The sequence below is a fragment of the Podarcis vaucheri genome, assembly GCF_965113315.1.
Source record: "Podarcis vaucheri genome assembly, chromosome: 3".
Lineage (NCBI taxonomy): Eukaryota > Metazoa > Chordata > Lepidosauria > Squamata > Lacertidae > Podarcis > Podarcis vaucheri.
In genome coordinates this window covers 66,918,637-66,945,938 of record NC_138761.1, presented here as the reverse complement: position 1 = coordinate 66,945,938, position 27,302 = coordinate 66,918,637, and the positions used below count along the sequence as shown (strand labels likewise).

The 27,302-nt window shown below is 40.7% G+C and overlaps 1 protein-coding gene across 6 annotated transcripts in view; it reads left to right on the top strand.

Annotated features, from left to right (window-relative positions):
• The window catches only part of LAMA2 (laminin subunit alpha 2), a 395,189-nt gene that overhangs the window by 156,351 nt on the left and 211,536 nt on the right, over positions 1–27,302 (top strand). For all 6 annotated transcript variants that reach the window (XM_082216020.1, XM_082216019.1, XM_082216016.1 and 3 more), the window contains exons 10-12: positions 1,142–1,302; positions 7,701–7,841; positions 12,113–12,286. In XM_082216020.1, coding sequence (XP_082072146.1) covers positions 1,142–1,302; positions 7,701–7,841; positions 12,113–12,286 — 476 coding nt within the window. The remainder of the gene's footprint in view (positions 1–1,141; positions 1,303–7,700; positions 7,842–12,112; positions 12,287–27,302) is intronic.

Below are 27,302 nucleotides of genomic sequence, written 5' to 3'. Positions count from 1 at the left end.
AGTATTCATGTTGGCTAACTGTGTTCCAGCTCCCTTTGTTACAATCCACATTTTAAAAATTTCAGTGGACTTAAAATCACTTCTCAACAAAACCACTTGACATTTTAAAAGTTCTTCTTTTTGGATTGGCAATTATTAATAATCAAATTTTGGAAGTTTGATTCATTTAAAAATGGTGTGTAGGCTTAGCTATGTCTACTTCATTTCCTCACTGTGGAAGGAAATAGGTAATCAAACTTATTGCTCAACCTCCAATCTACCTGCATAACTCCACATGTAAAGAGTTTTGAGCTTGTTGCTCCAGTCCAGAACAAATGGCTCTCACAAGCCACTCTTGAGTTCCTATACCAATAATTTAGAAACTTTCACTACTTTGTAACTAAGCCAAGTTTTACTGCCTGTGCAACTTTTTCTGAATGCTGTGTGGAAAAGCAAATGACTCTGATTTTTGGAAAGTTAGTAAGTAAACCATTTTAAACTCACCAAACCTGCAGTCTTTTTTGTGCTAGGGGAAGAGGGAAACTTTGGAAGGGCAAGTTTTAAAGGTCCAACGGCCTATATTTCCATGCTTTACTGTGCCACACACTTTGTGCTTTTAAATCTCTGCTGGAATTTTCTCACCTAAGAGTACTTGTCCTAAACCTGGATCTTGGGATGCAGTGAATTCTCTTTTCTATATATTTTCCATTTGCACCAACCAGAGGAGCCTCTTGGATCAGGCCAGTGGCCCATCTAGCATCCTGTTTTTTCAAGGAAACCCTGAAGCAGGGTCTGAGCAAAAGAGCACTGTCCTCTCCTGTGGTATCCAGCAACTGCGATTGGGAAATATTACTGCCTCCAGCTGTGGAGGCAGAGCATAGTCATCATGGCTAGTAGCCATTGATAGCAGTCTTCTCCATGAATTTGCCCAATCATATTGTAAAGCCATCTATGTTGGTGGCCATCACAGCCTCCTGAGCTGTAAGTTCTCCCAAGATCTGGATCCTAGCAGACAGTGGCCTTACTGTGCCTTTATTAGCCTGAGTTGTTTTAATTAAATACATGAGTGTTACTTAACCTCTCCTCGCCTGTCTGCTTAACTCACTGAGTTTATGTTAATAAGCATCTAGCTGAGTTTGGTGTTTGCTTGCTTTTGCTACAGACCAGCTTCCTGGCTTCTGTCACTGTAAACGTGGCTTTGGAGGAGAAAGGTGTGATCGGTGTGCATTGGGTTACAAGGGATTTCCTTACTGTCAGCCCTGCAACTGCTCTCTGGATGGCAGCTTAAATGATGACCCTTGTGAAGGACCCTGCAGGTGCAAGGTGCGGATTACAACCTCTTTTTCTTTCAGCAAGCATAAACTTTTCATCTGTGCTAACAAAGATAAGAAGCTTTGCCTTCATCCATTTTTTTTCTTCTGTAAGTCCCTCTGGCAGTGCCTGAGTGTCAAACAAGTGTGACCCCCAACCTTGATGTGAATGTGATCTCTTAATCTTGAATAGTGAATGGGAATTGGAGCCGCAAAGTACCTTTGCTAAAACAGTCTCACACATGTACACACAGACATAGAGCTATACAGATAGTAAATTGCTATTTAAAATTATGTTTCTTTATAGTGGGGGGGGGATCTGTGTTGACAACAACTTAGAGACCCTTAGGTATTTCTTTTTAAATGAAGCACACAAATAACCTTTGCAGATTTGGTTTAATTTGGCAGCAGTCCTTAATCTCCTTTTCCTGCTTCAGAATGAGGGCAATAAGATGGACCTCGCCACACAGCCAAATCTGATTGGCTACATTGTGCAGTGAAAGTGTCATGTTCATTACATGATCTCTGATTGGATAGGATCAAGGACAGAGAAAATAACAGTGCCAAGGCAGCATGATGTAGTGGAAACAATGATTCTGAGCAAGCAAGATAAATCTAAAAGTATACAAGTTAGGTTTGCTTTTGCTGACACTTTAAACTACCTTGCCTGTCGCCCTCCCCATGATGGCAACATTCACATCAAAAGCCCAATTTGGAATGAATGGAAGTTAAGACTGGTTGGTGGAAATATTATGGAGTAAGCAGGGTTCGACTTGCAACACTGATGGTTCTGTTTCACATTGGTGTTTCATTTTGTTTTTTGTTTTTTAATGTGTAAGCAAATTCTTTAAGTTTTCTTTTTTTAAACAAACCCCAACTGGAACTGAACTAATTCGTCGGAGAAATATTGGGTTCAATACTCAATACCCTGTGATCTTCAACCAATTAGATCAAAATTATCACAGTGATAGCTTAACAGCCCTGAAATCTGCTCTGGGTGTTAACAGTTTTATTGCTTTGCACATGCATAAGACTGGCATGTTGTCTATCAGAAATAAAAAGGCTTCCTGTCCATTTTTTAATTTCCAAGTAAGAAGATGTAGAGATTCCAGGACTGGGTAAATTATATATTATATACTTAAAGTGAATGGTGTGTGCCCAACCCACAACATCTACAGTGCATTGGACCTAACAAGCCAAAGGCTGAGAGAGATAAGTGTGAGGATTAATAATAATTTGTGGTAAAATATTGATGCATGAACCAGAAATTATTCTGAGTGAAATCATACATATGTTCTCATTCGCAGGCATAAATATACATTATGGTAACATGCGCAGGTACTAATAGCCCACATCTCCCTTCCCAGATGTTGAAAAGCATTATGTCTTCCTATGAATGTTTCCATGCCCCCTACTCTGCTTGTTTGTCTGCAGCATGGATGTCTTGTATACCCCAGGTAGTGGGGTTGCTGACCTTGAGCCAGACATCCTGGAGAGTGAAGTCAAATGGGCCTTAGAAAGCACTGCTAATAACAAGGCCAGTGGAAATGATGATATTCCAGCTGAACTATTTAAAATTTTAAAAGATGATGCTGTTAAGGTGCTACACTCAATATGCCAGCAAATTTGGAAAACTCAGCAGTGGCCAGAGGATTGGAGAAGATTAGTCTACATCCCAATCCCAAAGAAGGGCAGTGCCAAAGAATGCTCCAACTACCGCACAATTGCACTCATTTCACACGCTAGCAAGGTTATGCTTAAAATTCTACAAGGCAGGCTTAAGCAGTATGTGGACCGAGAACTCCCACAAGTGCAAGCTGGATTTCGAAGGGGCAGAGGAACCAGAAACCAAATTGCAAACATGCGCTGGATTACTGGGAAAGCTAGAGAGTTCCAGAAAGACATCTACTTCTGCTTCATTGACTATGTAAAAGCCTTTGACTGTGTCGACCACAGCAAACTATGGCAAGTTCTTAAAGAAATGGGAGTGCCTGATCACCTCATCTGTCTCCTGAGAAATCTCTATGTGGGACAAGAAGCTACAGTTAGAACTGGATATGGAACAAGTGATTGGTTCAAAATTGGGAAAGGAGTACGGCAAGGCTGTATATTGTCTCCCTGCTTATTTAACTTATATGCAGAATTCATCATGCGAAAGGCTGGGCTGGATGAATCCCTAGCCGGAATTAAGATCGCCGGAAGAAATATCAACAACCTCAGATATGCAGATGACACAACCTTGATGGCAGAAAGTGAGGAGGAATTAAAGAACCTTTTAATGAGGGTGAAAGAGGAGAGCGCAAAATATGGTCTGAAGCTCAACATCAAAAAAACGAAGATCATGGCCACTGGTCCCATCACCTCCTGGCAAATAGAAGGGGAAGAAATGGAGGCAGTGAGAGATTTTACTTTCTTGGGCTCCATGATTACTACAGATGGTGACAGCAGTCACGAAATTAAAAGATGCCTGCTCCTTGGGAGAAAGGCGATGGCAAACCTAGACAGCATCTTAAAAAGCAGAGACATCACCTTGACAACAAAGGTCCGTATAGTTAAAGCCATGGTTTCCCCAGTAGTGATGTATGGAAGTGAGAGCTGGACCATAAAGAAGGCTGATCACCAAAGAATTGATGCTTTTGAATTATGGTGCTGGAGGAGACTCTTGAGAGTCCCATGGACTGCAAGAAGATCAAACGTATCCATTCTTAAGGAAATCAGCCCTGAGTGCTCACTGGAAGGACAGATCGTGAAGCTGAGGCTCTAATACTTTGGCCACCTCATGAGAAGAGAAGACTCCCTGGAAAAGACTCTGATGTTGGGAAAGATGGAGGGCACAAGAAGAAGGGAATGACAGAGGACAAGATGGTTGGACAGTGTTCTCGAAGCTACAAACATGAGTCTGACCAAACTGCGGGTGGCAGTGGAAGACAGAAGCGCCTGGCATGCTCTGGTCCATGGGGTCACGAAGAGTCGGACACGACTAAACGACTAAACAACAACAACAACATGAATGTTTCCCTGCCCCCTACTCTGCTTGTTTGTCTGCAGCTTAGGTTAATGTATGTGTTGATGCCACACCACAGTTTTCCCCGGAGAAAGTTACAGAAGTAAGTGGGTTGGTGGGACCTACATATCTTCCTATGTAGCTTGATCCTCACCATTGCTCAGGAGTGTGACGTCTTAAGATTCACAAGTTATTTTAGGCTAGCAAGCTATTATCTTGGGACTGTAGCTTTCACTAGAGATGTAGGAACATGCCTCAATCTGTTCCAACATTGATTCACACTTTCATCCAGTATTTTTTGTTCCACTACAACTGGTTTATTTTGCACAAGTCTTCCTTCCATTTCATTGTCTGCTGATGCAGAACTATACAACCTTCCCTCTAGCTTCAGTATTTTCAGTCTCTGAGACTTCCAGATCACAAGAGAAGATGTTGTAAAGTATTCCAGCTATGTATGTGTCTCTGTCTGCCACAGCGGTGCCTTCATGCTCCCACTGCCCATTACCTTTAACTCCAGAGGCGACAGTCATGGGTCCATGAAGATTTACAGTTCTGCTGCTACCAAAGCCAGAAGTTTTGAACAACCACTGCACAAGGTCAGCCTCAAAGTCTATGACACGCTTACTGTCAAAGGAGGGAAAAGAGAACTTGCAGACACAATGTAAACTGAAAGCAAAATGCTTGTGGAAAATATAGAACACAACGTGGTTTTTTCCCAGTGTGCAAATATAAAGGAAGTTAAATGTAAATTATTTTCCAGCCTGATCCACAACCTGCTTAAGAACCAGCTGTATTGAACACAGGTACCTCTGATAGAATGTGAACTAGGCTAACAAGCTGTTAGGAGAGATATCATGCATGTCTGTATGTTCCTTAGTTAACCCTCAAAATCAGGAAACTATCACATGGGAATAAGCATGTAGTCCTATTTCACTATTATGGTCAATGCTGTCAAGCGGACCGATAAGTGGGGCAGTCATGATCAGAGAGCAAAGTAGGTGGTTGTGGTCCCTTTTACCCTATTATTCATTGCATTTCAAAGCTCTTGTGAAATTCCTCTTACTGCCCCTTGAAAATAGGACAGAGCTGGAAAACAAAGTGGCCACATGTACAAAAATTGCTCCTTGGAAAATATGTGCACTTGCCACTTCCTTTGTGCAACCTCCTTTGTTCCTTAGCTTCAAAGTGTGAAGAAATTCAAGCAGTAACATGTAAAGGAGCAGAAGGAGGAGGCACTTAATGTGCTGCATTAAATGAGTCGCTGTTCATATTGTATTCATCTATAGAGAATGATTTGAGTTGGTGTAACCCCTGCCCACCTTCACCCACTACCTAATAAACTGGGAGAAACAATATTACATTTTCAGGAGGGCAGGGTAGCTGTTTTCCACTCGCTACTCTTAATTATTTATTAATTGCCTACCCACAACAAACAATTGAGATTAACTGGGCCCTCCCTCTGCTTTTGCTTTATCTTCCCCCACTTCTTTTTCTTTTTGCAAATCAAATTGATTTGCATTGTTAGCTTTGCTTCTTCTTTCACTAGCCTGACTCCAGGATAGTATCATCACCAGAACAGATCCAGTTCACATGAGCAAAACTCACTTTTAGGCCATATCCTCAGAGTGACATCTAAAACTTTCACCTAAAAGTATTAAGGTTCACATCCTGTTGCTTTGCTTCCTGAATGAAACTCTGGAAATAAATCTCTGTCCTGGAAGTCTACGGAAAGTTGGTGATGTTTGCTGGCACTTCTGTCAAGGGATATATGAAAAGGATTTTCTGGATATAGGATTAGTAGGCTCATAGTAATAAAATCTGTATTTAACATCTGCCCTCATATTTTCTCTTTTTGATCTTAAAGACTTTCATTTTCTTTTCTTCTTTCTCAACGGCTTCTCTTTTCTAAGGTATCCTAGAACTCCAAAACTATATTAAACCCTTTTCTTCATGTTAATCCTATATCTTTGGCTGCAAGGGAAGCAAGTAACTTTCATTGGGCATGTATGAGTAAACTATCGCTAGCATGATACTGGCTGTAATAGGCTAGCCATCATTTCCATCTAGGGAATGTTTTGGCATTTGTGATGAACCACAAAATGGTGTCTCCCTACCCATCAGGGAAGAAGAGGTAAATGAATATCTACATTGGGATCGGCTGCCCCTCTGAATCCTGCCCTTTGAGGTGGTCACCTCACCTTGCCTCATGAGTGGGCCAGCCCTGTTTCTATGGAACCAACAGCCTTTGTAGGTCTATGGTCAAACATATTTGTCCATTTGTCCATGGAACACAGCACTTCATACAATCCCTATACTTATTGTAGCGCAAGCAAGTAATGAACTTTTACTAGTAAAAGGACAATGTGGCAGTTAATTGCAGTAGACACATTCAGAATACTCATCAGATGATTATTATATATCAAAGGAGTAGGACTCTGCCTAACAGTAAATGGAGCATAATCTTTAATCCAGACTACACACACCTGCCATTTGCAGTAGATATGCATAACTAAAACAGAGCAAGGCAGCTGGCCAAATGTTTCCTTTTCTTGGCAATCTGCAAAGTAACAAATGGAACAGTATTATCGCAAATGCAACACAATTTGGAAAGGGGCAGTGTACCCACTTAACATTACTGAAAAGGAATAAACACATTAACAAAAAAGAGGCAAAAAAAGAAAACAATATAAATTTTGTGTATGCAAATGTACATGTATTGATGCATTTGGAGAAATCATCACTATAACTTTCATAGAAATACAATCCCCACTATAGTGGGGAAGACCATGTTACCTGTGTGCCTGTTCAGACTGTTGTTTGGGTACTAGTTGTTGATAGGCAACGTAAAGGCCTAGGCACTCCCTTCTTAGGGCTCCTTCTCTTTAAACCAGATTTGGACCAGATAGCCCTCCAAACAGAGGGTGCCAGCAAATAGAGGGCTGTCCTCTGACAGCCCTTTGAATACAGAGCTGTGCTCTGTAAGGTGTGGTCACCCTAAAAGAAGTATTTATTATTATTATTTTTTACCAATAATTTTTTATTATTTTCTTTACACGATCATTTTCACAATACAGGTAAAAAAATCAAAATACCCGATTGGAGATGAAAAGGGATACTCGCTGAAGGGAAGTCGCAAGCTCGGCAGAGCTATAAGTATATGTGGTTTAATGTATTGTATTGTATTGTATTTATTTATTTGTATTTATTTTTTGATGAATCTCCTTTAAAATAGCCGAAGAAGGCTAGGCTCAATTATTTTGTATTAAATGGTTTAGTCTTTACGTGGTTTTTATTGATGTTTTATGCATTTTAAGTTTGTTGTATATCACCCTGAGCATCTTTGGAGGAAAAGTGATTTCTGAAAACTTTCAAACAAACTTAACTAATATTCCCATGTACATTTGCAGGCCAATGTTGAAGGAGAAAACTGTGATCGTTGCAAACCTGGCTTCTTTAACCTGCAGCAAGACAACCCCCAGGGCTGTGAAGCATGCTTCTGCTCAGGAATAACAAACGACTGTGTGGGCTCTCGTTGGACCTACCACGCTGTAAGCTAGAATAAATGTGTACACCCTTCCAGCGTATCTCCCTTTTTAAATGTTATTAATTCCAGCATATCTTCCCCCTTCAAATATTATTAATTGAAACCAGCTTTGTAAAGTGTTTAAACTTCATAGCTATATTTTAAATTCAAGAATAAAACAATACATTACTTGTTATTTTTACACTGGAGAGCAGTTCTAGAATCTATGCCCCAAAGAAAAATGCAAGCAAATTCATTCAGGGAAATTGCTCTTTAGGTGCAGATGAGAAATGTGTGAGAGAGGAACTTGGGAAGTGTTATAGTGCTCTTATGCTGTCCATCTTATAGACAGATCGGAGAGAGGCTTAAAATTCTCTGGAATGGGAACAAATATACCTGTTGTCTCACACAGGATAGCAGCAAGTTTAATGTGAAATACGGTATGTTGTTGAAACATTATTTAAGAGGATAATGTCATTCTTTTTAAAAAAATCCCACACACCCTGATTTTGAGAAGCATTATGGGGGGCGGGGGAGACTTCGTAAATTTAATGTTCTCCCTGCCCTCCCCTGCTGGGGAAAAAGAATCTTGAAGCCTCTCAAGTTTCAGGATTTTAGCCTGAGATGAAATTCAGTTATATTTCCCTACCAACTGGATGTGTATCTGAAACCATCCACACCATGCTTGTAGCTTTCAGTGTATCATAGTGACTAACTCCTACTGAAGCATGTGAAGGATACCATGTTTCTCCACTGAAAGCTAAGAACTATGGGAAACTTCTGGCATGACTTGGAGAACTGTGCCTTGCTGTCATTGGGCTTGATGACTTCTAAACAAACTTAGAGCACATTTGTTTAGGAGGCATCGTAAACATCTGGACTCAGCAAATGGGAGAAATGAGCATGTGATAAAGAGGGGTAGGTGCTCTTTAACAAAGAATATCCCATAGTACATGTAACTGTGTGAGGAATGCCTAGTGTTTTTATCACCCTTCAGCCCACTGGGGGTAAAGTGCATTGTTGGAGGCTTGAGGCCATCTCCTCTCCATGAGTTGTGCAGATGATCCATCTATCCACCTACCTATCTATTTATTTATAACTCAACTGAAATGCAGTGTCTCCATCTTGTGGGTTCCACTACTTTGAAATAGCAATTCTCCAGTTTGATTGGGCTTGGAGAGGGAACTATTTTGGTTTATATAGCTATGTGTTGTAATTGTGTTTTGTATGTGTGTGATATGAGATGCCTGCTGGGTGAACTCTGTAACCAGGATCTGTTTCAGCTCGCAGCTGAGCCGTTTCACAACTCTGATGGTATCCGCTCACCCGAAAGCAATCAGCCTTGAGCTTGCCTGCATATTTACAATTTGCCTGGGAATTCCATAATGTCAGAGGTTTCCCAGGGCATCCCATGTGCTCTTCTTAAATATGAATTGATGTTTGATATTATGTTGAGCAAGAAAACTGAGAAGGGACTGTTAAACAGTTGGACCTGTATCTGATAGTCTGCTAAACTCCTATTATATTCTTTTGTGCTGAAGGAGACTGCTGAGCTCCTTACAGCAGGGGTGCACAACATATGACACACAAAGCTACTTTGATAGCTGAGGCATTGTGAGATGTTTCACAATTGTATTTTATTTTAGAGGAGTAAAAAAAAACACCACCATTTTCCCTTTTTGGGAAATTGTCTGTTTCATGATTTTGGTAAACAGAAAGAAAATAGTTTGTTCATCTTTTAATAGTGTTCCCCACTAACTGCAATATCTTCAGGGATGAGGTGAGTGTGAAATACGATGGAGGGTGGTTGAAAATGTAAGGGCCCTGGCTTGAATTGACTGGTGCCCTTTTGAGCTGAGTCCACCTGTCTTTGAGTTGAGCTATGCTTAAACTGAGACTCAGGACCTGCAACACATCCTCTACCTTTCCTGCCAGTCTTTCCCCCTCCCCAAACTATCCTTAACTTGGGAAAGGAGGCACAGGCAGGAGAGGTCCTGCAGTCAATTTATATGTGCTACACATTATTTCCGGTCAGTTCATGAGGAACACTGCAGGCCCCTTCAGGTCCAAATTATGCCCTCCGTGCATCATTTCCTGCCCAGGATCATGTGACTTGTAGTTTGGAATATGTAATGTGCAACCAAAGAGGAGAACTTAATAGGGTGTCCCCTGTTCCTCTCTCCTGTCTTCTGCTTTCTGTCTCATTCTACTGCCCTCTGATATTCCTCCTCCAAGATAAGTTATGTTGTTGTTGAAGCACAGGCAAGGAAGCAGAGCAGGCTTCGAGAATCAGAGGGAGGCAATGAGCTGCTGAAGCCCAGTTTATTTTTTGAACAAGCAGCAGTGTGCTTGCCCATCTCTAAATATCAGGGCTGTGAGCTAAGGATAGCAGGAATTACTTTGTTCTGCTCCATGGAGTTTGAAAGCAGGAAGAGAAACGATAGCATTCTGTTTGGAGTTGAGTTCAGAAGCTGGCATGGCTTCCACAATTCACTCCTCAGCTTATGGCACCTCTTGAAAGATGATAGTAACATTAGGATGTGAGACAGCAGTTTTTTAGATAGACCACTGCCTTGGGTCACAATTGCATTTCTATAGCATAGTGTGTGAACTACAGACTTGCTGCATCGCAGACATTTTCGCCTCCAATGCAGGTGGAGTTTTACATCCCAAGAAGGGAAGCCTCCTCCAATCTATAAAACCTACACCAGGCGGTAAAGATTATCAAGGGTTGGAATAGATCTAACCCTTTCTCATCTCATTACTGGATTGGAGATCTCCCCTACTGTATCTCCCCTGTGATACAGACAGGGTTCTGCATCCCTTGCTGTTTGGGGGGGGGCAAAGGGATAGGAGTAGCTACCATAGCCCTCTCATTATGATTCTAGCCAGGGAATGGGTTTTAAACCCAGCCTACCTAGCTTAAAAAGAAGAGAGCAGGCACTCATTCCTATCATGCTTAGAGTCCTCCTCAACTCAGGAGGAAATATTAACAAATCCAGAGATGGCTGGACTAGGGCATGATGAGCTGAGTTTCAACGACATAGAGGGGTGAGCCAGCCAGGCAGAAAGTTTTTAATGGGTGGGTTCTCGGATCACAGACACCCTTCACATGACATGGGGAGCTGTCCTCATTCCATTTAGGAATATCCCTAATATAGAGAGAGGACTAGGTAACATTGGCCCCCAAGAGACCTGTATCAAACTCCATCCAGTGGACTACAGCTGGGCTTTTCTAAGCCTTTTCCTCGCTGTACCAAAGGTTTCCAATCTAGCAAGTGGAAAGTGTTTTTAACCTACCCTTTCTGACACTGGAGGGAGATATTTCAGGTGCAAGATGCCCTGAATGGTGCTTTTGCATCAGAAGGGTGGGATATAACTATTTTAATAAATAAAATCAGATGGTAATGATTGCTCCCTCTTTCTCAATCCTGGAACTTGAGAGAAATCAGCTTCTCTTAGCTACCATTGAAGAGACTTCTGGCTATCCTTTGAAGAGAATGTCAGTTGCCCTGAAAAAGAGTCTTTACATTTGAAACATTCTGGATCTTAAAGTATTGCTTTCAGTGCAGCACTGAAGTCTTGTCTCATTTTATTGTGGGGGCTCAGTCCTTCCTTCTTTTCTTCACTGGACGCCATGATTGCAGCCAAGATTCTGGTCTGAGTGGCCCACCTCCAAGTGCATGCAGCTCCCTAAGAAGCTGCTCAGCTTCCAGCTCTTCTTACAATTTCCTTGTTAAGAAGTTTGTCTTGCAAATCCTTCTGTTGCAAGGTGATACATTCTGCTTCCCTATGCTATACATACTGTACTCATGGTCTGAAAATTCTTTTATGGAGGCTGCCTAATTTTATCATAAGGAGGTGCATCTAATACGTTGTTCAGTGCAATGCATTAAATATAATTTGTCTACCTTTCTCATGAAGTTGGCACATGCAGAATTACAGTTAAGGAATACATTCTGCAGTACTCATTCATAATTTGTTACCAGCTTCAAATGGGGTGTGTGTGGAGTGAGCCCTTTGAACTCATAAGAATTAAAAACTCTTTGAAGAGAACCAATCATGACTTTAAATAAATGATTCTAAAACGTAGGCTCCTCTTGATTTCACTGAATATGGAAAGAAGGGAACTCCTCTATTCATAATTTTATGCAATATGGCAAACTCTCTGCTTCTGTGCTAAATGGAAATCTATTTAAATTATGAATAGGAAAACAAAAAGAAACAAGGAAGGAATATAGATTTTGTAGGTTTCAGTATGTGGATATTAGCAGGTATTTTCTTTTGTCACCATAGATCATGGACATGAATGGCTGGCACCTGACAGATGTAGCTGGTCGCGCTAGAGTGACTCCTCAGCAGGACAGCTTTGATGGACCTCAGCAACTTAGCATCAGCAACGTGGCTGCGAGGACTGCTTTGCAGCAGATTTATTATTGGAGTGCACCCAGTCCTTATTTGGGCAACAAAGTAAGTGCAGATGGTCTTTGCCTGGGTGTTAATTTGATTTATTAATAGCGAAAGATGTAAGCAATTATTTTTCTTTTAGTTTGCATTTGCGGGGTAGATATTTGACCAGCAAAATTGCTTGCTGAAAGCAACTGACATAGGCATACAGAGAATCCCTGTGAGACACAAGGCAAAGGGTAAGTAAGCTAAGCAAAGTGCTGCTGCTCCCGGGGCCTCCTGGCAGCTTTGGGTGTCAGGTGCTAGGAAAGCTCAGATAATTTGCAGTATTATTTCTAGGATGAATTGGCTGGTGGTCTATTCTGTGCGAGTAACATGTGTTTCTTTCAAGCAGTCTTATCTTCCTTACCACACCTTCACATTTCACTGGTTCTTTCCCACTTAGTTTACACAGATGCTGACAGCAGATCAGATGTTGAGGGGGTGTGCTAGGGGGGGGAAATGTGTATTGCTTACTGGGAAACTTGAGTGCCGGGAGCTATACCTTGGGATTCCAGAGATGGTGTGCTGCTAAAATGTTTACAAGCCTCATTGCCGTGTTGAAAACCACACAGTTGCTTACAAGCTGACCCAACTTCCGAGGTCCTATATCTCTGGGATATATAGCTCTACTTCTGGCTGCACCAACTTATAAAGCCGCAAAGGTGTGGTACAACAGGCAAACAAATCCAGGTAGTTTGCTTGCACCTGACATATGCAGTGGCCTAAAAGCACAGATAGTCCTCAGGTAAATGATATTATGGTTTAAGTTCCAACCACTCCCAATTTTTCAAAAGTTACTTGCCATGTGGCTCAGAAGACTGCTACTTTTTTAAAAAAAAGAACAACCCACAACTTAAAACCACACTGGATTTGAGGAGGCATGCATGGTTCCCTGGAATGCCAACTTTTGACCTTAAGTGAGCTTTTGATCCTTTTAATAGGGGTATTTCTAGGAGGTGAGACTTTCCTCACCACGCTGCTACAGTGGCAGGATAATCCACACATGTGGAGAATTTCTTCCTGACACACATCTGCTTAACATTTAGGAGTTGGCAAGTTTCCATGAAACAGGATTACTCTTCCCACTCATGTTAAAAGAATATACCCATCATATGTTCTGAATGGTGGGGAATTGTAAACAATTCCTGCAAGTTCAGCAGACAACTCACACATTCTATGAACATAGGCAATCTTGTTTTCTTCAAATATTCTAAATAAGCAGCCAAATCCAGATATCGCGAGAAGGCGGAAAATGATGAAGATATCTGTGTATTAGGAAGTGATCCCCAGGGCATATTAAAAAACACAATATAGAGCAAGAATGAAAATGCAAGTCACCCAGGCTTGCTCTCAACCTTCTTGTGGGGTCTGTTGCTTGACTGGATCTATAGTATACTTAAGGTTATGCCCTGTGTTTGCAGAAACTTAGGAAGAGAAGACTAGAACTTATTTTGTTGCTCAGAAAACTTAATTGCATATTAATTAATTAATCAGTCAAGGATGGGGGAATTTGGCCCTCTGACTGTTGCTGAACTACAACTCTTAACAGCCTCAGCAAACATGGCCAGTGACCAGGTGATGGGAATTGTATTTCAGCAACAGCTGGAGGGCCAAAGGTTCGCCACCACTGCTTTAAGTGAAGCCAAGGCCCCACTCACTGATTTCAAAGTGGCTTATGAAGTTACTTCAGATTGAGCCATACCATTGGCCAATCTACCCCAGTAATTGTCTATTATGACTGGCAGTGGATCTCCAGGCAGGACCTCTTAATTTCACCTGCCAACTGATCCTTCAGACTAGAAATGCTGAGGATTAAATGTGGTACTTCTGCATGCCAATCATGTGCTCTGCCACTGAGCTATGGAGGCACTTTTTCCACCAGTACCACCCTTGTCAGGTTACTGTGTTTTTGTATTAGGGTTTTAAATCATAACATAGACATTTTATGCCTAAGAATAGAATATTGGTGTACATATTAGAGTACTCTTGTGTGAACTGTGGCAGCTAGCACATGAAAAATTGGTCGTGATACCAGAAGGTCATGGTACTGAAAAAGCCTGGAATCTGAATAGATGTAAAACAAGCAGGAGCTTTTGATATGTTTAGTCTTACACTGTCTTGTTTGTGGTGTAGTTTATTTGAAACTTTGTGAAGATATCCCAGGCTACTTTCACCAGGCTTCACTGCTTAGCTTTTTCCTCTTGGTTGGAAATCTGTGTAACAGAAGGTAAGTGAGCAAGTAAAGATTAAGCTGCATCTCTTTGAAAGAATATGGACATATTGTTCAAGACTATAGATTGTTAAGGAGACTCAAGTCTGGAATGAACAGGGTCCGTTTTGCTTGCTCTTAGGCAATGAACATTTCCTGTGCTTTTGGCAGATACTTTGCAGATATCTTTTCCCACTTAGGAAGCAAAATAATGGAAAGAATGTGTGCAATTTGTCTGAACATGGAAGGCATTTTTCCCCACTTGTAATTTGGAAGGACTTTATGGTTTACTGTCAGACATCACTGTATGAATGAAACAATTTGCCTTAATAACTGAACCATATAAATTTTTGATACTACAGTAATACTGAAAGCACTCACAAATTACCATAGTACATCTTAACTGTCATGTTGCATCATGTAAATTATAGCCATGATGACATACTTAGCTGGGGTGATTTAGTGCATTGCTATGGAAATGGAATATTGAGGGTTATTATTTGTAAACTCAATAAAACGTTTCTCTAAATAGCTGAAACTGGATTAAACCAGCTTTTCTAGATGATGTTTGCTTGCAGTGCTTCAAATACAATTTCCATTGTATGTGTGGTTTTCTAAGACTTGCTGCCTAAGGTAGCACAGAATAAGTTTTCAATATACAGTAGCTTGTGACCTTACCGTCCATTTTTCTGATACCTGCTTTTCCATTATGGCTGTACCTAATGGTGGGAAGCATCAAGAATTTATATTCCATCCCTATATGCAGTCCTTGCACTGAAACATTACAGGCCTAATTCAACTCAGTTGCAGAAACAGTTGCCGTACTAGTAGTGCAACCATTCCTGTTAGCAGAATGGGACTTCTCCCCACTCCTCCCCCATAACTCCTGCCAAAAAAAAATCTGCTCTGGAGGTTTAGAAGAGGAAAGGAGAGGGAGAGTTCTGTCAGGCAAGCAGAAATATTTGTGATGTAACAGTCTCATTAGTTCTGCACTGAATACAAACCATAATATGTATGCATTTCCTTCCAAGAGTTATACCTTTCAATCAAAATATGTTGAAGTAGCCTTACAAGAGGTTGTAATAATACACAACTCCTCAACTCACTCACAGGAACATAGGACGCTTCCATACACTATGTCAGACCATTGGTTCATCTAGCTGCATATTGTCTACACTGTCTAGGATTTCAAGCAGGGCTTTCTCCCAACCTTAGCTGGAGATGCTGGGGATTGAATCTGGGACATTCTGCATGCAAGGCAGATGCTGTACCACTGAGCTATGGTGCTTCCCCAGACATTCCAGCACCCCACAAGCACTATGGCCTCCTTGCCATTGTTCATAAAGGAGTGTGCCCTGAGTTTTCAGCTTTGTTCATAAAGGATTGTGCCCTTGTTCAGCTTTAGACTTTAGATGTGGCTTGCTGATAGACTAGTCATTTGCATAAATAAAGGAACCTATCCCTGGTCAAAGTGTTTATTCCTTCATCTTAGTGTCTCACTCCTCCACACAGGCAGCTCATGATTGGGATGAGAATGATTAGGGCAGAGGTTTGCAACCTTTTTGAGTCCTTGGCTCCCTTGACCAACTACATTCTTTCTGTGGCACCCCTGTGGGGCTCAGGAGCCCAGTTATGTCACTCCTTGCCTCCTCTCACCCTTTTTCGAACTCTCTTGTGCATAGCTGTCAACATTTCCCTTTTTTAAAGGGAAATTCCGAATAGGATTCCTCGCAAGAAAAGGGAAAAATTGACAGCTATGCTCTTGTGAAGCGATCCCTCAGCCTCCTCTCCTCTCCCCTCTCCTTGGGAGTCCTGCAGGCAGCCGCCGCCACCAACCCTGTCTCTGAGCTGCCCACCCTGCCCTCAGAGAGAGGTGCCTCCTCACACTGCCCCACAGAAGCCTGGGACTTGCTTGTCCATTCCCAGCAGCAAAGGCTGGTGAACTGGCTGGCTGGGCTTCCTCACCTACCTGCCTGCCTGCTTGCTTACTTACTTACTCCGAGCTCCTGGCAACCAGCACCCCCTGGCTAGCCCCAGAGGCACCATTCGCCTGGGGAGCTTGTAGCCAGGGCTGCTGCAACAAACAGCTCCACAAGCCTTTGGGAGGCGGAGACATGAGAAGGCATCAGAGGAGGGAGGGAAGGAAAGAGGGACAGAGGCCAGTGTTGCCCACAACACACCTGACCATCATTCAAGGCACCCCAGGGTGCCACGGCACACTGGTTGAAAACCACTGGGTTAGGGTATTTTTAAAAGCTGGTGGTAGCCTGAGTAACACTCTGAGGAATTGCCTGGTGTATGGGGAGACTCCATATCCCTCAAGTGAGCCATTTCCTTGTTTAATGTAAGAGGAGAACCAAACTATAGATCAGAGATTGGAATGGATGATCTTCAGTCTCCTTCCAAATGTCTTATTCAGATGCTTGCAAAAAACTAAAATAAAAGGTTGTAAATAAATCCCTTAGGCCAAAATAGTTGTACAGCTTTGGAACAAACTTTGGAGTATTATATGTTTGGAGTATACCGTATATCTATAAAACTTTGTAGTGTGTATATATAAAGATGCCTCTATATTTTACAAAGCAATCCTGTGTTCATCAAGAACTGCATAAATTGTGCATGACAAATGTGTGCCCTTAAGCATTTACACACTTTAATACAGTTAATCATGTACAGAGCTTCAATTTGACTGGAGCTCTCTGGTACATATACAATTATGTTTAAAAATATGTAGGTGTCATCCAAACATTACATGTTCACAGCACGAACACGGCAGCAAGCTATAACGGCAGCATAAAGTGTAGGGTAGCCACAACACAGTCTTTGTTCTGCTATATTTTGCTTGTAAAAAGAGGGAATGTGAAGGCAGGCATCAAAAGACAGTAAGAATTGGGGATGTGAAGATGGGCATAGCTGTTATTGCACCAGTATCCTTCAGTTTCAAAAGACGCAAACAAGCCCAGCATGATTTCCCAGTTGGTGGAAGTTTTTGTTTGGACTGTTGTCAAGAAACTTTTTGTGCTAGTCGAAATTGTGGACCTAGAATTCTCTTTCTTTCCTTTTTTGTTTTTTGTTCAATTGCTTTAAATGTCTTGAAACTTATATAAGTTGAAGTCATGGGGAAAGCGTTTAGGCTAATGTTGCAATCCCCACCCCCATTTCTTTTCACTTTTCCTAAGGAAGATTAGCTCTGGCAGAGCAATTAAAGGCGCTAATTGGATTAAAAGGAAGTAATGCAAACTTTTTCAGCCAGGCTGGAGGATATTCTGCAGTAATCGAATGCTGAGTACCTCTGAGACTGTGAAGATTGAACAGGCATGTAGATACCAATCAGAAATCCATCCAGCTGTCTCATGGGATAGGCATAGTGTTTGCACAGCATGAGAAATGTATATGTATGTGTGAGTGCATATATTGCCAGTGAAAACAGGGAATGCTCAGACAGGCCCATTAAGAAGGAAAAGAAGAAGAATGCCTTCCCCAGAAATAACTGTAAATATATTCAGCAGCGTAAAACAATCATCTGTGTCTATTCATGCGTCCTATCTGTTCTTGTTGCTGTCGCTCCTGTCGATCCAGAGTTGTGAGGTAATGGCCCCATGATTCAGGGAAACTGCTGAAGTGTGTACTCGGGCTTCAGTTTGAGAGATGGGTTCATTTATCATCATAATAAGCTATTACCATTGATAGGTCACAACTCATTGAGGAGACAGTCAGTCTAATTGGCTCAACTCTGTCAGCTTTCAGTTTGCCTCAAGGAGATGAGCGGCACTTTGCAGGTAATATTCAATTGCCCAACAAACTGCTTCCTTAATTATTCATCACCTTTAAAATTGGGGAGAAGTAGAGGGGGGGTTCAGTGCACATGGCTCCTTTCTTCAGTCTGGTGACAGTCTGGCCTTTGACCCTCCCACCCCGACCCCCGCTCCTTTTGCCAAGGGAGGCAAGAGAAATAAAAAGTTAGGGCCACTCTTATCATCTAGAGATCTGCTGTGAAAAAGTTTTTTGTAATCTCCTGCTCATGTATGTTTCCTTTCTAAAGGAATTTACTGTCATTAACCAGAAAATGCAGGCTTTGCTCACTTCTCATCCCTTTCCTTGAAGAGCCAAGCATAATTGTGAAAGCTAATGGAATTCTTTTAACAAAATGTTGTAGCTTAGATAGTGTTCTAGGTATTAATCAAGCAGTACGGACTGATTCAGACATCTTTAGCTGTAAAGTAATGAAAAATTTGAGAAGATAAAGCTCTCCACGGAGTTAAAGGACACTTTACACTCTTGGTTGGAGTTTAGGCAATCATGTCAAACATTGAATCATTCCTGCTATTTTAAACCCTTTTCTCTGTTGCTTTTAATTTTTTGCCCAAAACATGTATCTCAAATGACAATTTGAAACTAAATGGGCACTTCTATTTTCTAGTTGTTCTGATACTGCTTTTCGAAACGTTCTGGTTGGTAATTTTCAGTTGGTAGACCCATAATGGCCCCTTTCTGTGAATAAGTAAAATTCACCTTCTGGCCCTCTAAAATACTGTACTCTTTTTTGCTGAAGCTAAATGTGGCAGGCTATATGGTTAACTATACTGGAAAGATGCATTGCAATAATACACATATATAGATATTGCAGTAGACTCCTACTCCGTGGTATCATGCATCTCCACTACTCATTGCTAATCCCAGTGGTATTAAGGAGTAACTTTCTTATATCTTCTTTTATTTAGGCATGAAGCACCCTTTTAATGAGCCCAATCCTTGTTTTATGTAGCTCCAGTGCTTTTTTCCTTTAAAAAATTGTTTAGGGGTACTCTCATTTTCCTACTCAGATTGAAATACTGCCCCTCAATGAGGCCAAACTTAGATTCACAAAATGTTTAGGGGTATGTGGGAACCATGTTGCAGTGCTCCATGTGTGTTTATATGTAAATAAAGTAGATTAGCCAAAATGCTGAGTTGCTGAGTTCTGTTACGCAAGCTGCGAAGACTCTGTGGATCCCTAAGTGTGCCGATGTCTGTTGGCATTGGTCGCTGTGATGTTCGGGCTGAAGAAAGCTTTTGAAGCTCCCGAACGATCGACCAGGAGGGAGAGAACATGCCAGTCGGGCATGTGTCTCTGCCAGGGTCCTACTTGAGTGTAGGACCAGCTCCTGAAAGGACTTTCTGTAACTTCCAGGCACTGGTGGGTAAATTTGCATGGGAGGGGGATTTGGCACTACTACTAGAATGGTAGTTGGCAATTCTGCACTGTGAAAGCACAGAGCTCCTGAACAGGCTCAGAGTGGATCATTGAGATCATATCATATTCATCCTTGTAGCCACTCAGCACCCGCAGGCTCCTATGGTGTTAATTCAGCATATGGAAACCTGCAGGAGCTTAATGATTCTAAGGTTGGGTGTGATCTGTGATGCTAGTGACCCATGCTAGGCACTGCTACGTGTTCAGCAGCCTCACATATGTACAGTACAGATTTGCGATCTCATGCCTTCTCCGTCACCTTACATTGCTTTCCAGTATGGGTACCAGATTCTCATTCACTGAGCATCAGTAACTGATGCTGGTTGTCTCCAACAAGCTTCACTGTAAGGTGCTGCTGCTGTACATAGATTCTTTTACACTTTCACTATTGTACGCCCCATCAATCTTGTCACAAATGGTGTGCCAGAATTCTGTACTGGTTAAGGTTTTACAGTGGTACCTCGGGTTACAGACTCCGCTAACCCAGAAATAGTACCTCGGGTTAAGAACTTTGCTTCAGGATGAGAACAGAAATTGTGTGTCGGCGGCAGCAGGAGGCCGCATTAGCTAAAGTGGTGTCTTAGGTTAAGAACCGTTTCAGGTTAAGAACGTACCTCCAGAACAAATTAAGTTCTTAACCAGAGGTACCACTGTATATGAAAACCTCTCCTTCAAAGAAATAAGTTTACCTAGCAAATGTCCAATGTTCTGTCTTTCAAAAAAATAAAATTAAAAATTGATGCAAAAATTATTTCTCTTGGCTATATGGTTGGTTGTGGTTTTTTGGGGGGGCGGGGGGAGTTGTTGCATAAAGCCTTAGGTTTATCATTATTACCGAAGCTCTCATAAGAGTACTTTCTGTGAATACATTCTTTAAGATACATAGAAATGTTTTCTTCCTAATTTCACAAATGCATGTACTCCTCATACAGAACAGTATGGTTAAGCATGTGAAAACACTGCCCCATGGCTTAGCAATAGTTTGAACACTGCCAACAAATCACAATCTGAAGCCATGATTTGTTGTTGGCTTACAAACTTTTGTTTCTGTTAACTATGGTTTGGCATTATGTATGAACCTAGCACACTTCCTTAACCATGATTTGCTCGACTACCACAAACGTCCACCAAGCTACGAAGGTATGAGTTAAGAGCAGCAAGAAAACAAAACTAACTTTGGACAAACAAGCCATCATTTCTTTAACATATAAATCATGGTTTACCATTGTGTGCAAACCAAGCTCCTAAATGCATGTGGTACCTCAATGCAGACAATATTAGTTGCTCAGGCTTGAGAAGTTACTCCTGACTCCAAGGTCACCATTTTTGGCTACCATTTCCATAAAGAAAATAATGTGGTACTAGGCAACCAATGTTTTTGTTTTCTTTTGTTTTGTTAGCATCGTTATAAAATGGGCTAATGAACAGCATAGTTAGCTACATCAGTCTGATGAACAAAGCTATGTGGTTCAATACAGCAAAATGAGAGAGAAAATGCATGTATCATGTGATTATGACCTTATGTCACTTGACTCTAATGGTAGATTACACAAACCAATTTCAAAGCAGAAAATTCAAAAGGCTGTTGGCTGGTATCCAAAAATCATTTTTGCAATTAGCAAACATACGAACATGAAACCAGGTAAACAACTTGGAGTCCTATTAGGAGTCATATTTCTGGAGCTTCAAATTAATGACGACATAAGAGATGGCCTTTCTACCTTATTCTTTAATAATATTTATTTGTGTGCATTAACATTCTACTAATTATCCCTTAATCTGCTGTAAACATTGAAGGAACAAGAACAAGCTGTGGCATTCAGACAGATGAAATGAAGGGAAGGGTTGCTTTGCCAATCTTGGCTACGTTTTTACAACTTACATTTTAGGCATTAATGGCTCTTAGTTTATGTCCTGTTTATATAGATTTAGTAAAGTTTTAGAAAATGTAAACACTATTTTATTAGCTCTGTATCATTCCCTGTGCTTTCTCCATCTCCACTTCCACCTCTCTCTCTCTTGCATACACACAATATAAAATACAGTATATAGGAAGCAGAAACATTAGCTAAGGTGGATGGACACAGAACACCAACAATATATAAAAAAAGAGTTGATACAGTATGCCTACCACTGCTTTATGCTCTGCATTGCAGAAACTCATCTGAATTAAGTTTGGTAGAGGTATTGCGTATACCAATAAATGCCTCAGATTTGGCCTCAGCACCGTTGAAGCCCAAATAAATTCTGTCTCTCTGACTGGGTTTGTCTCACTTTCACTATTTGGGATTGACTACCATCTCTCCAATACCTTTTAAAAGATCAATTGAAAACAGTAGCGATAGCATCAGCAGCAGAAGTGGTATATATTGAAGGCAGCTTATCACTGTTGACTTACTGAGACTGGTTGCCAGGGTGATTTAATTTTAGCTGAAACAATTTAGATCATGATGCAAATGAAAAGTAAAAAGGCTTGATTCATATCACCAATTAAAATTAAAATTTAATCTTTAAAAAACCCACCAAACTGTATTCCCATAGTTATCATGTAATACAAAAGATGCCAGAACATATTTTTTGTTTCATTCATCTTCAACTATTTAAAAAGCTCCAGTATTCTGCTTGGTCCTAAGTCACCCATCTAAGTGTTAAAGGACTGACTCTTTAACTTTGATATAATCACTATTGCAAGGAATTAAATTTAAGGCTATACCTTGGTTATTTCCCATAAATTGAATCAAGATTCTTGTCACAATTTATTTTTCTAGCATGGGAGAGTGCACAAGATCATACCTCCTACTGTCAGGATGCTGTCAGCAGCTCCTGGCTTGTTGCCCAGGAAAGTATAAAAATGAGGAAAAGTTTATTACCATTCTTTTTTATTTCAATCTTTATAGAGCCTCTTGTATAATGGCGTCCTGAGTGAATCTCCACCCCAGCCCCCCATCTCTTCCACTTCCTCAATTGTCATTCTCATCGTCTCTTCCACGGGTCCTGCTACGTGCCCTCTGTCTTTGAGCTCTTTGCTCTCCTACTTTTAAGGCTCGCCGGGTTCTGGGAGATGGAGTCTGCAATGCTTTCTAATGACAACATGTCAGCTGGGTGTTGTTCCGTCTGTCCCATGATTTCCCAGATTTCCCCCTCATCTGCCTCTGAGCTGCTACCTCCCTCAAACCCCTGTTGTAAATCTATACTGTCTCACTCTTCTTCCTCCCTAGAAGGGTCAGGATGGAGAGGCAGTTTCCACCATTCCTCCTCTGCCCAGTCCCTGACACCTATACTGCCTGCCCCACACCTGGGGCCCACATCAGCTTTTTTCCAAATCACTGTACTTCACTCTCACTTCCAGTGTCACTACAGATATAGTCTGTACACCTTTCCTGCTTAATCTTGTTATGATTCTATCTGCAAAGTAAGCAGGGAAGTAACTTTACTTCTGAGTCCTTTGTAGGATTTGAAGTATCTATATACACTCATGTTTTTTCCATCTCTTTAGTCTCAACTAGGCAGCTTTCAGCATCTTCCCTTACCTTCTGTATTGTGCCATTTGACTTACTGTTATGGTTGTCACTCGACACAGATGTGCAACTGCAGCTTCACAGCTGCCCACTTTGAAATAAATATTCTCCATAGCTGCAGCCATTTGACTATCACTTCCCCAGTACAATGGCAGCCTTCGTTGTTAGAGATGCTAGGGTTTTGGTACAAGTTTCAGGGAGTCATAATACTGGCCTCAGAGAAGAGGCAAGTATTAGGAGTTCCAAATTTGGAACAAGTAAACATGTGGAAGGGACAGTGCTATTGTAGGGGACAGACCTCACTTTGTTATCCACATGTTCCTCTGCACAGAGCCTAAGGTGGTAGAAAATATATATTCATATTTTCTCTCTGAGATAGTAGGGTGTGCCATTATGTTCCTGCCTCCTACCCAAACACACTTTCAGTATTCCCTGTTTGACTGCACTGATTCATACTGGTACATAAATGTCATTTATCATGACACATACCTAGTAAAATATTGATTTTTCAAATGCCTATTCCTTGCCATGCAGTGTTACATCTTGCTAGTTTGCTCATGCACTGAATTAGAATTAAGTCCAGTTTGCTCTCACTTGTTAAGATATAAAATTGTTTGGGAGATGCCAACAGCTGAAGTGTAGAGAAACAGTTATGTAAAACAAAACAAACAAACAAACCTTAGCTTATAACAGAACCCATCTTCCTGGAAAACATAGGCAGATAAAGACCTTTCCCAAGCACACGGTGAAACTAAATTAAAGAAATGTTATGAGTTGAAATCATATGGCAGCAATCATATTTCATGATTGAGAGATAATCTCCAAGCATCTGACATTGTGGGAATACAAGATGGAGATTTGAGGATCTAGAGACAAATTAATAATTTAGGACGATTGATCTTGGCATTTCAGCTTTAGTTTATTGATTGCATTAGTTACATTGCCTCATGTTTTTCTGTATCATTTATATCCTGTAATTTGTTTTGTATTTGTTTTCTCTATGCACCAAAAGTTCACTAAGAATTCAATCGAACAGAACTCAACTCATTTTTATCAAAAGAGCGGTTGTGTGTGTGTGTGTGTGTGTGTGTGTGTGTGTGTGTGTGTGTGTCTAGCTATACATCTGTCTATACATTCTCTCTCTCTCTATATATATATATATACTCACAGACAGAGATTGTGTGTGTGTGTGTGTGTATGATACATTTCATTGTTCAGCTCAAGATAATACTGAGACTTTTGTGCTCTTTAATGATTGTTTTGATCATCAATTTTCTTATTTATATGTCACTGAAGGTTAGAACAGTTTATTACCGAGAGAAAATACAAGAAACAAATTCATGACATTGGTTTCTTTTTAAAAATGAAACATTATCATATGTTAGGAAATGCATCGATCCTTAGCCATACAGGTGTATTCAGATGTCTCATTATTTTAAAACCTGGGATTTTGAAGTTTATCTATCTCATTTGTACTCCAAGCCCCAAGGAACTGATGGCAATTTGTATGCCCTCCACAACTTTGAGATATGGGTTAGGTTGAGACTTGTCCAGTGATTTTCATGGTTAACAAATAAAATTAATAAATTATCCAATGCTGGTTCTGAGGCAATGATGATCTTGAATTTGAATCAATAGTTTGGTATTCTGTTCATATTGAAAAATATTTTAAAAACTTTTACAAGTTCCTTGTTCCTTCATACAACTACTTGACCAGATCCACTTTATTTAATTTATGCAGAAGGTTTCAAATAACAGCTGACTTTGACATTAATCAAATAAAATAGACTTGATTATGTTTGGTCAGCTGTGTCTTATGATTTAAATATTTGATTTAATTATATTTAATCTATTGTTATTGCAAGCCCTTGCCAAGGACAGAAAATCCCTCTAGTTTACACTGCTTCGCTGCTTAAATCAAGAATCTTGATACACATGTGAGGCATAGAATTCTACTTAGCATGCACCCACTCACTCTGAATTAATCTAGGAAAAAACACCACCCCGTTTCCCATTCTCTTAGGCCTATTTATATAATCAGTTATTGAGAGATAACCCACAAACTCACTTCAACCTGTATTTTGTTTACAAATTCAGAGGGTGATTTGCAGGTTAAATGGTGTTGAAAGAGTGTCAACTGTTTACTCACTTTTTTTACATCCAAGAATTAGCTATCAGTATCCCTACTTTTATCTCTAGGTAGCTACATTGCAAAGGCCTCAAGACAGATACCACAATGAGTAAATAAGGTCAGATGGTGAGCAAATGGGGGCAGCTAAAAACATTTTTTTCTATGTACAGTAGATGGGACGTTGTCGAAGGAGAACTATTTTGAGACAAACATATGCGTCTTATTCACTGAGTAATAGGCCTTTCCTTTACAGTGGTACCTCTGGTTACGTACTTAATTCGTTCCGCAGGTCCGTTCTTAACCTGAAACTGTTCTTAACCTGAAGCACCACTTTAGCTAATGGGGCCTCCTGCTGCCGCCGCACGATTTCTGTTCTCATCCTGAAGCAAAGTTCTTAACCCGAGGTACTGTTTCTGGGTTAGCGGAGTCTGTAACCTGAAGCGTATGTAACCTGAAGCGTATGTAACCCGAGGTACCACTGTACTTACTAACCCCAGTGAGCATTTCACATCACCAATTAAGATGCACTGGAAGACTATGGAAGGAAATGCACATGGGGGGACGGGGGGACAGTGCTTAGTGTGTATTAAGTGGTAACTACATCTCATCAAAAAGGGACGCGGGTGGCGCTGTGGGTTAAACCACACGGCCAATAAAGCAAGATGAGGAACAGCACTTTAAGTACATACTATATGTTATTGTGTTTGTGATATACTGGCATTAGCAAAGAGATTAAGCTGTGAATATAAGGGACCCCTGCAGGAGCAGAGACCGAGCAAGGGGAGCTCACCCCGTCTCTGGGATTCGAACCAGCAACCTTCTGATCAGCAAGGCCTAGGCTCTGTGGTTTATTTTTTTTTTTATAAAATTTTTATTGGTTTTACAAAAGTTTTTATAACAAACAAACATAAAAGAAAAACAGACAAACAAACAAATATAATTTCAAAATGTCCTTTCATAAACTTCTTTCCTCGGACTTCCCCATACCTCCCCTTTCTGCATCCTCATGTCCAAGTTTTATAGCAACATATAAATGTTTTTTCCCATCCTAATTCATCATAGTCCTTTCTTAATCTAATCTTATATTACTGCAACCCTTTCTCTCTGTAGAATCTCGACATTCTAAACTTCATCAAGTTTATAATAGTTCTTAAGATAAATCTTAAATTTCTTCCAGTCTTCTTCCGCAGTCTCCTTTCCCTGGTCACGAATTCTGCTCGTCATTTCCGCCAATGTCATATAGTCAATCACTTTCATCTGCCATTCTTCCAAGGTGGGTAAATCTTGTGTCTTCCAATACTTTGCGATCAGTATTCTTGCTGCTGTTGTTGCATACATGAAAAAAGTTCTATCCTTTTTTGACACCAGTTGGCCGACAATGCCCAAGAGAAAGGCCTCTGGTTTCTTAAGGAAGGTATATTTAAATACCTTTTTCATTTCATTATATATCATCTCCCAGAAAACCTTAATCTTCGGGCATGTCCACCAAAGATGATAAAAAGTACCCTCAGTTTCCTTACATTTCCAACATTTGTTATCAGGCAAATGGTAAATTTTTGCTAGCTTAACTGGGGTCATGTACCACCTATAGACCATTTTCATCACATTTTCCTTTAAAGCACTACATGCCGTAAATTTAATACCAGTGTTCCACAACCTTTCCCAGTCAGCAGACATAATATTATGACCAATGTCCTGTGCCCACTTAATCATAACTGATTTAACTGTTTCGTCCTGTGTATTCCATTTCAACAGCAAGTTATACATTCTTGACAAATTCTTAATATTGGGTTCTAACAATTCTGTCTCAAGTTTTGATTTTTCCACCTGGAAGCCAATTTTCCTGTCTTGTTTAAAAACCTCCATTATTTGATAGTAGTGGAGCCAATCTTGTACTTTGGGTTTTAATTTTTCATGGCTCTTTAATTTCAGTTTCTCTCCATCCT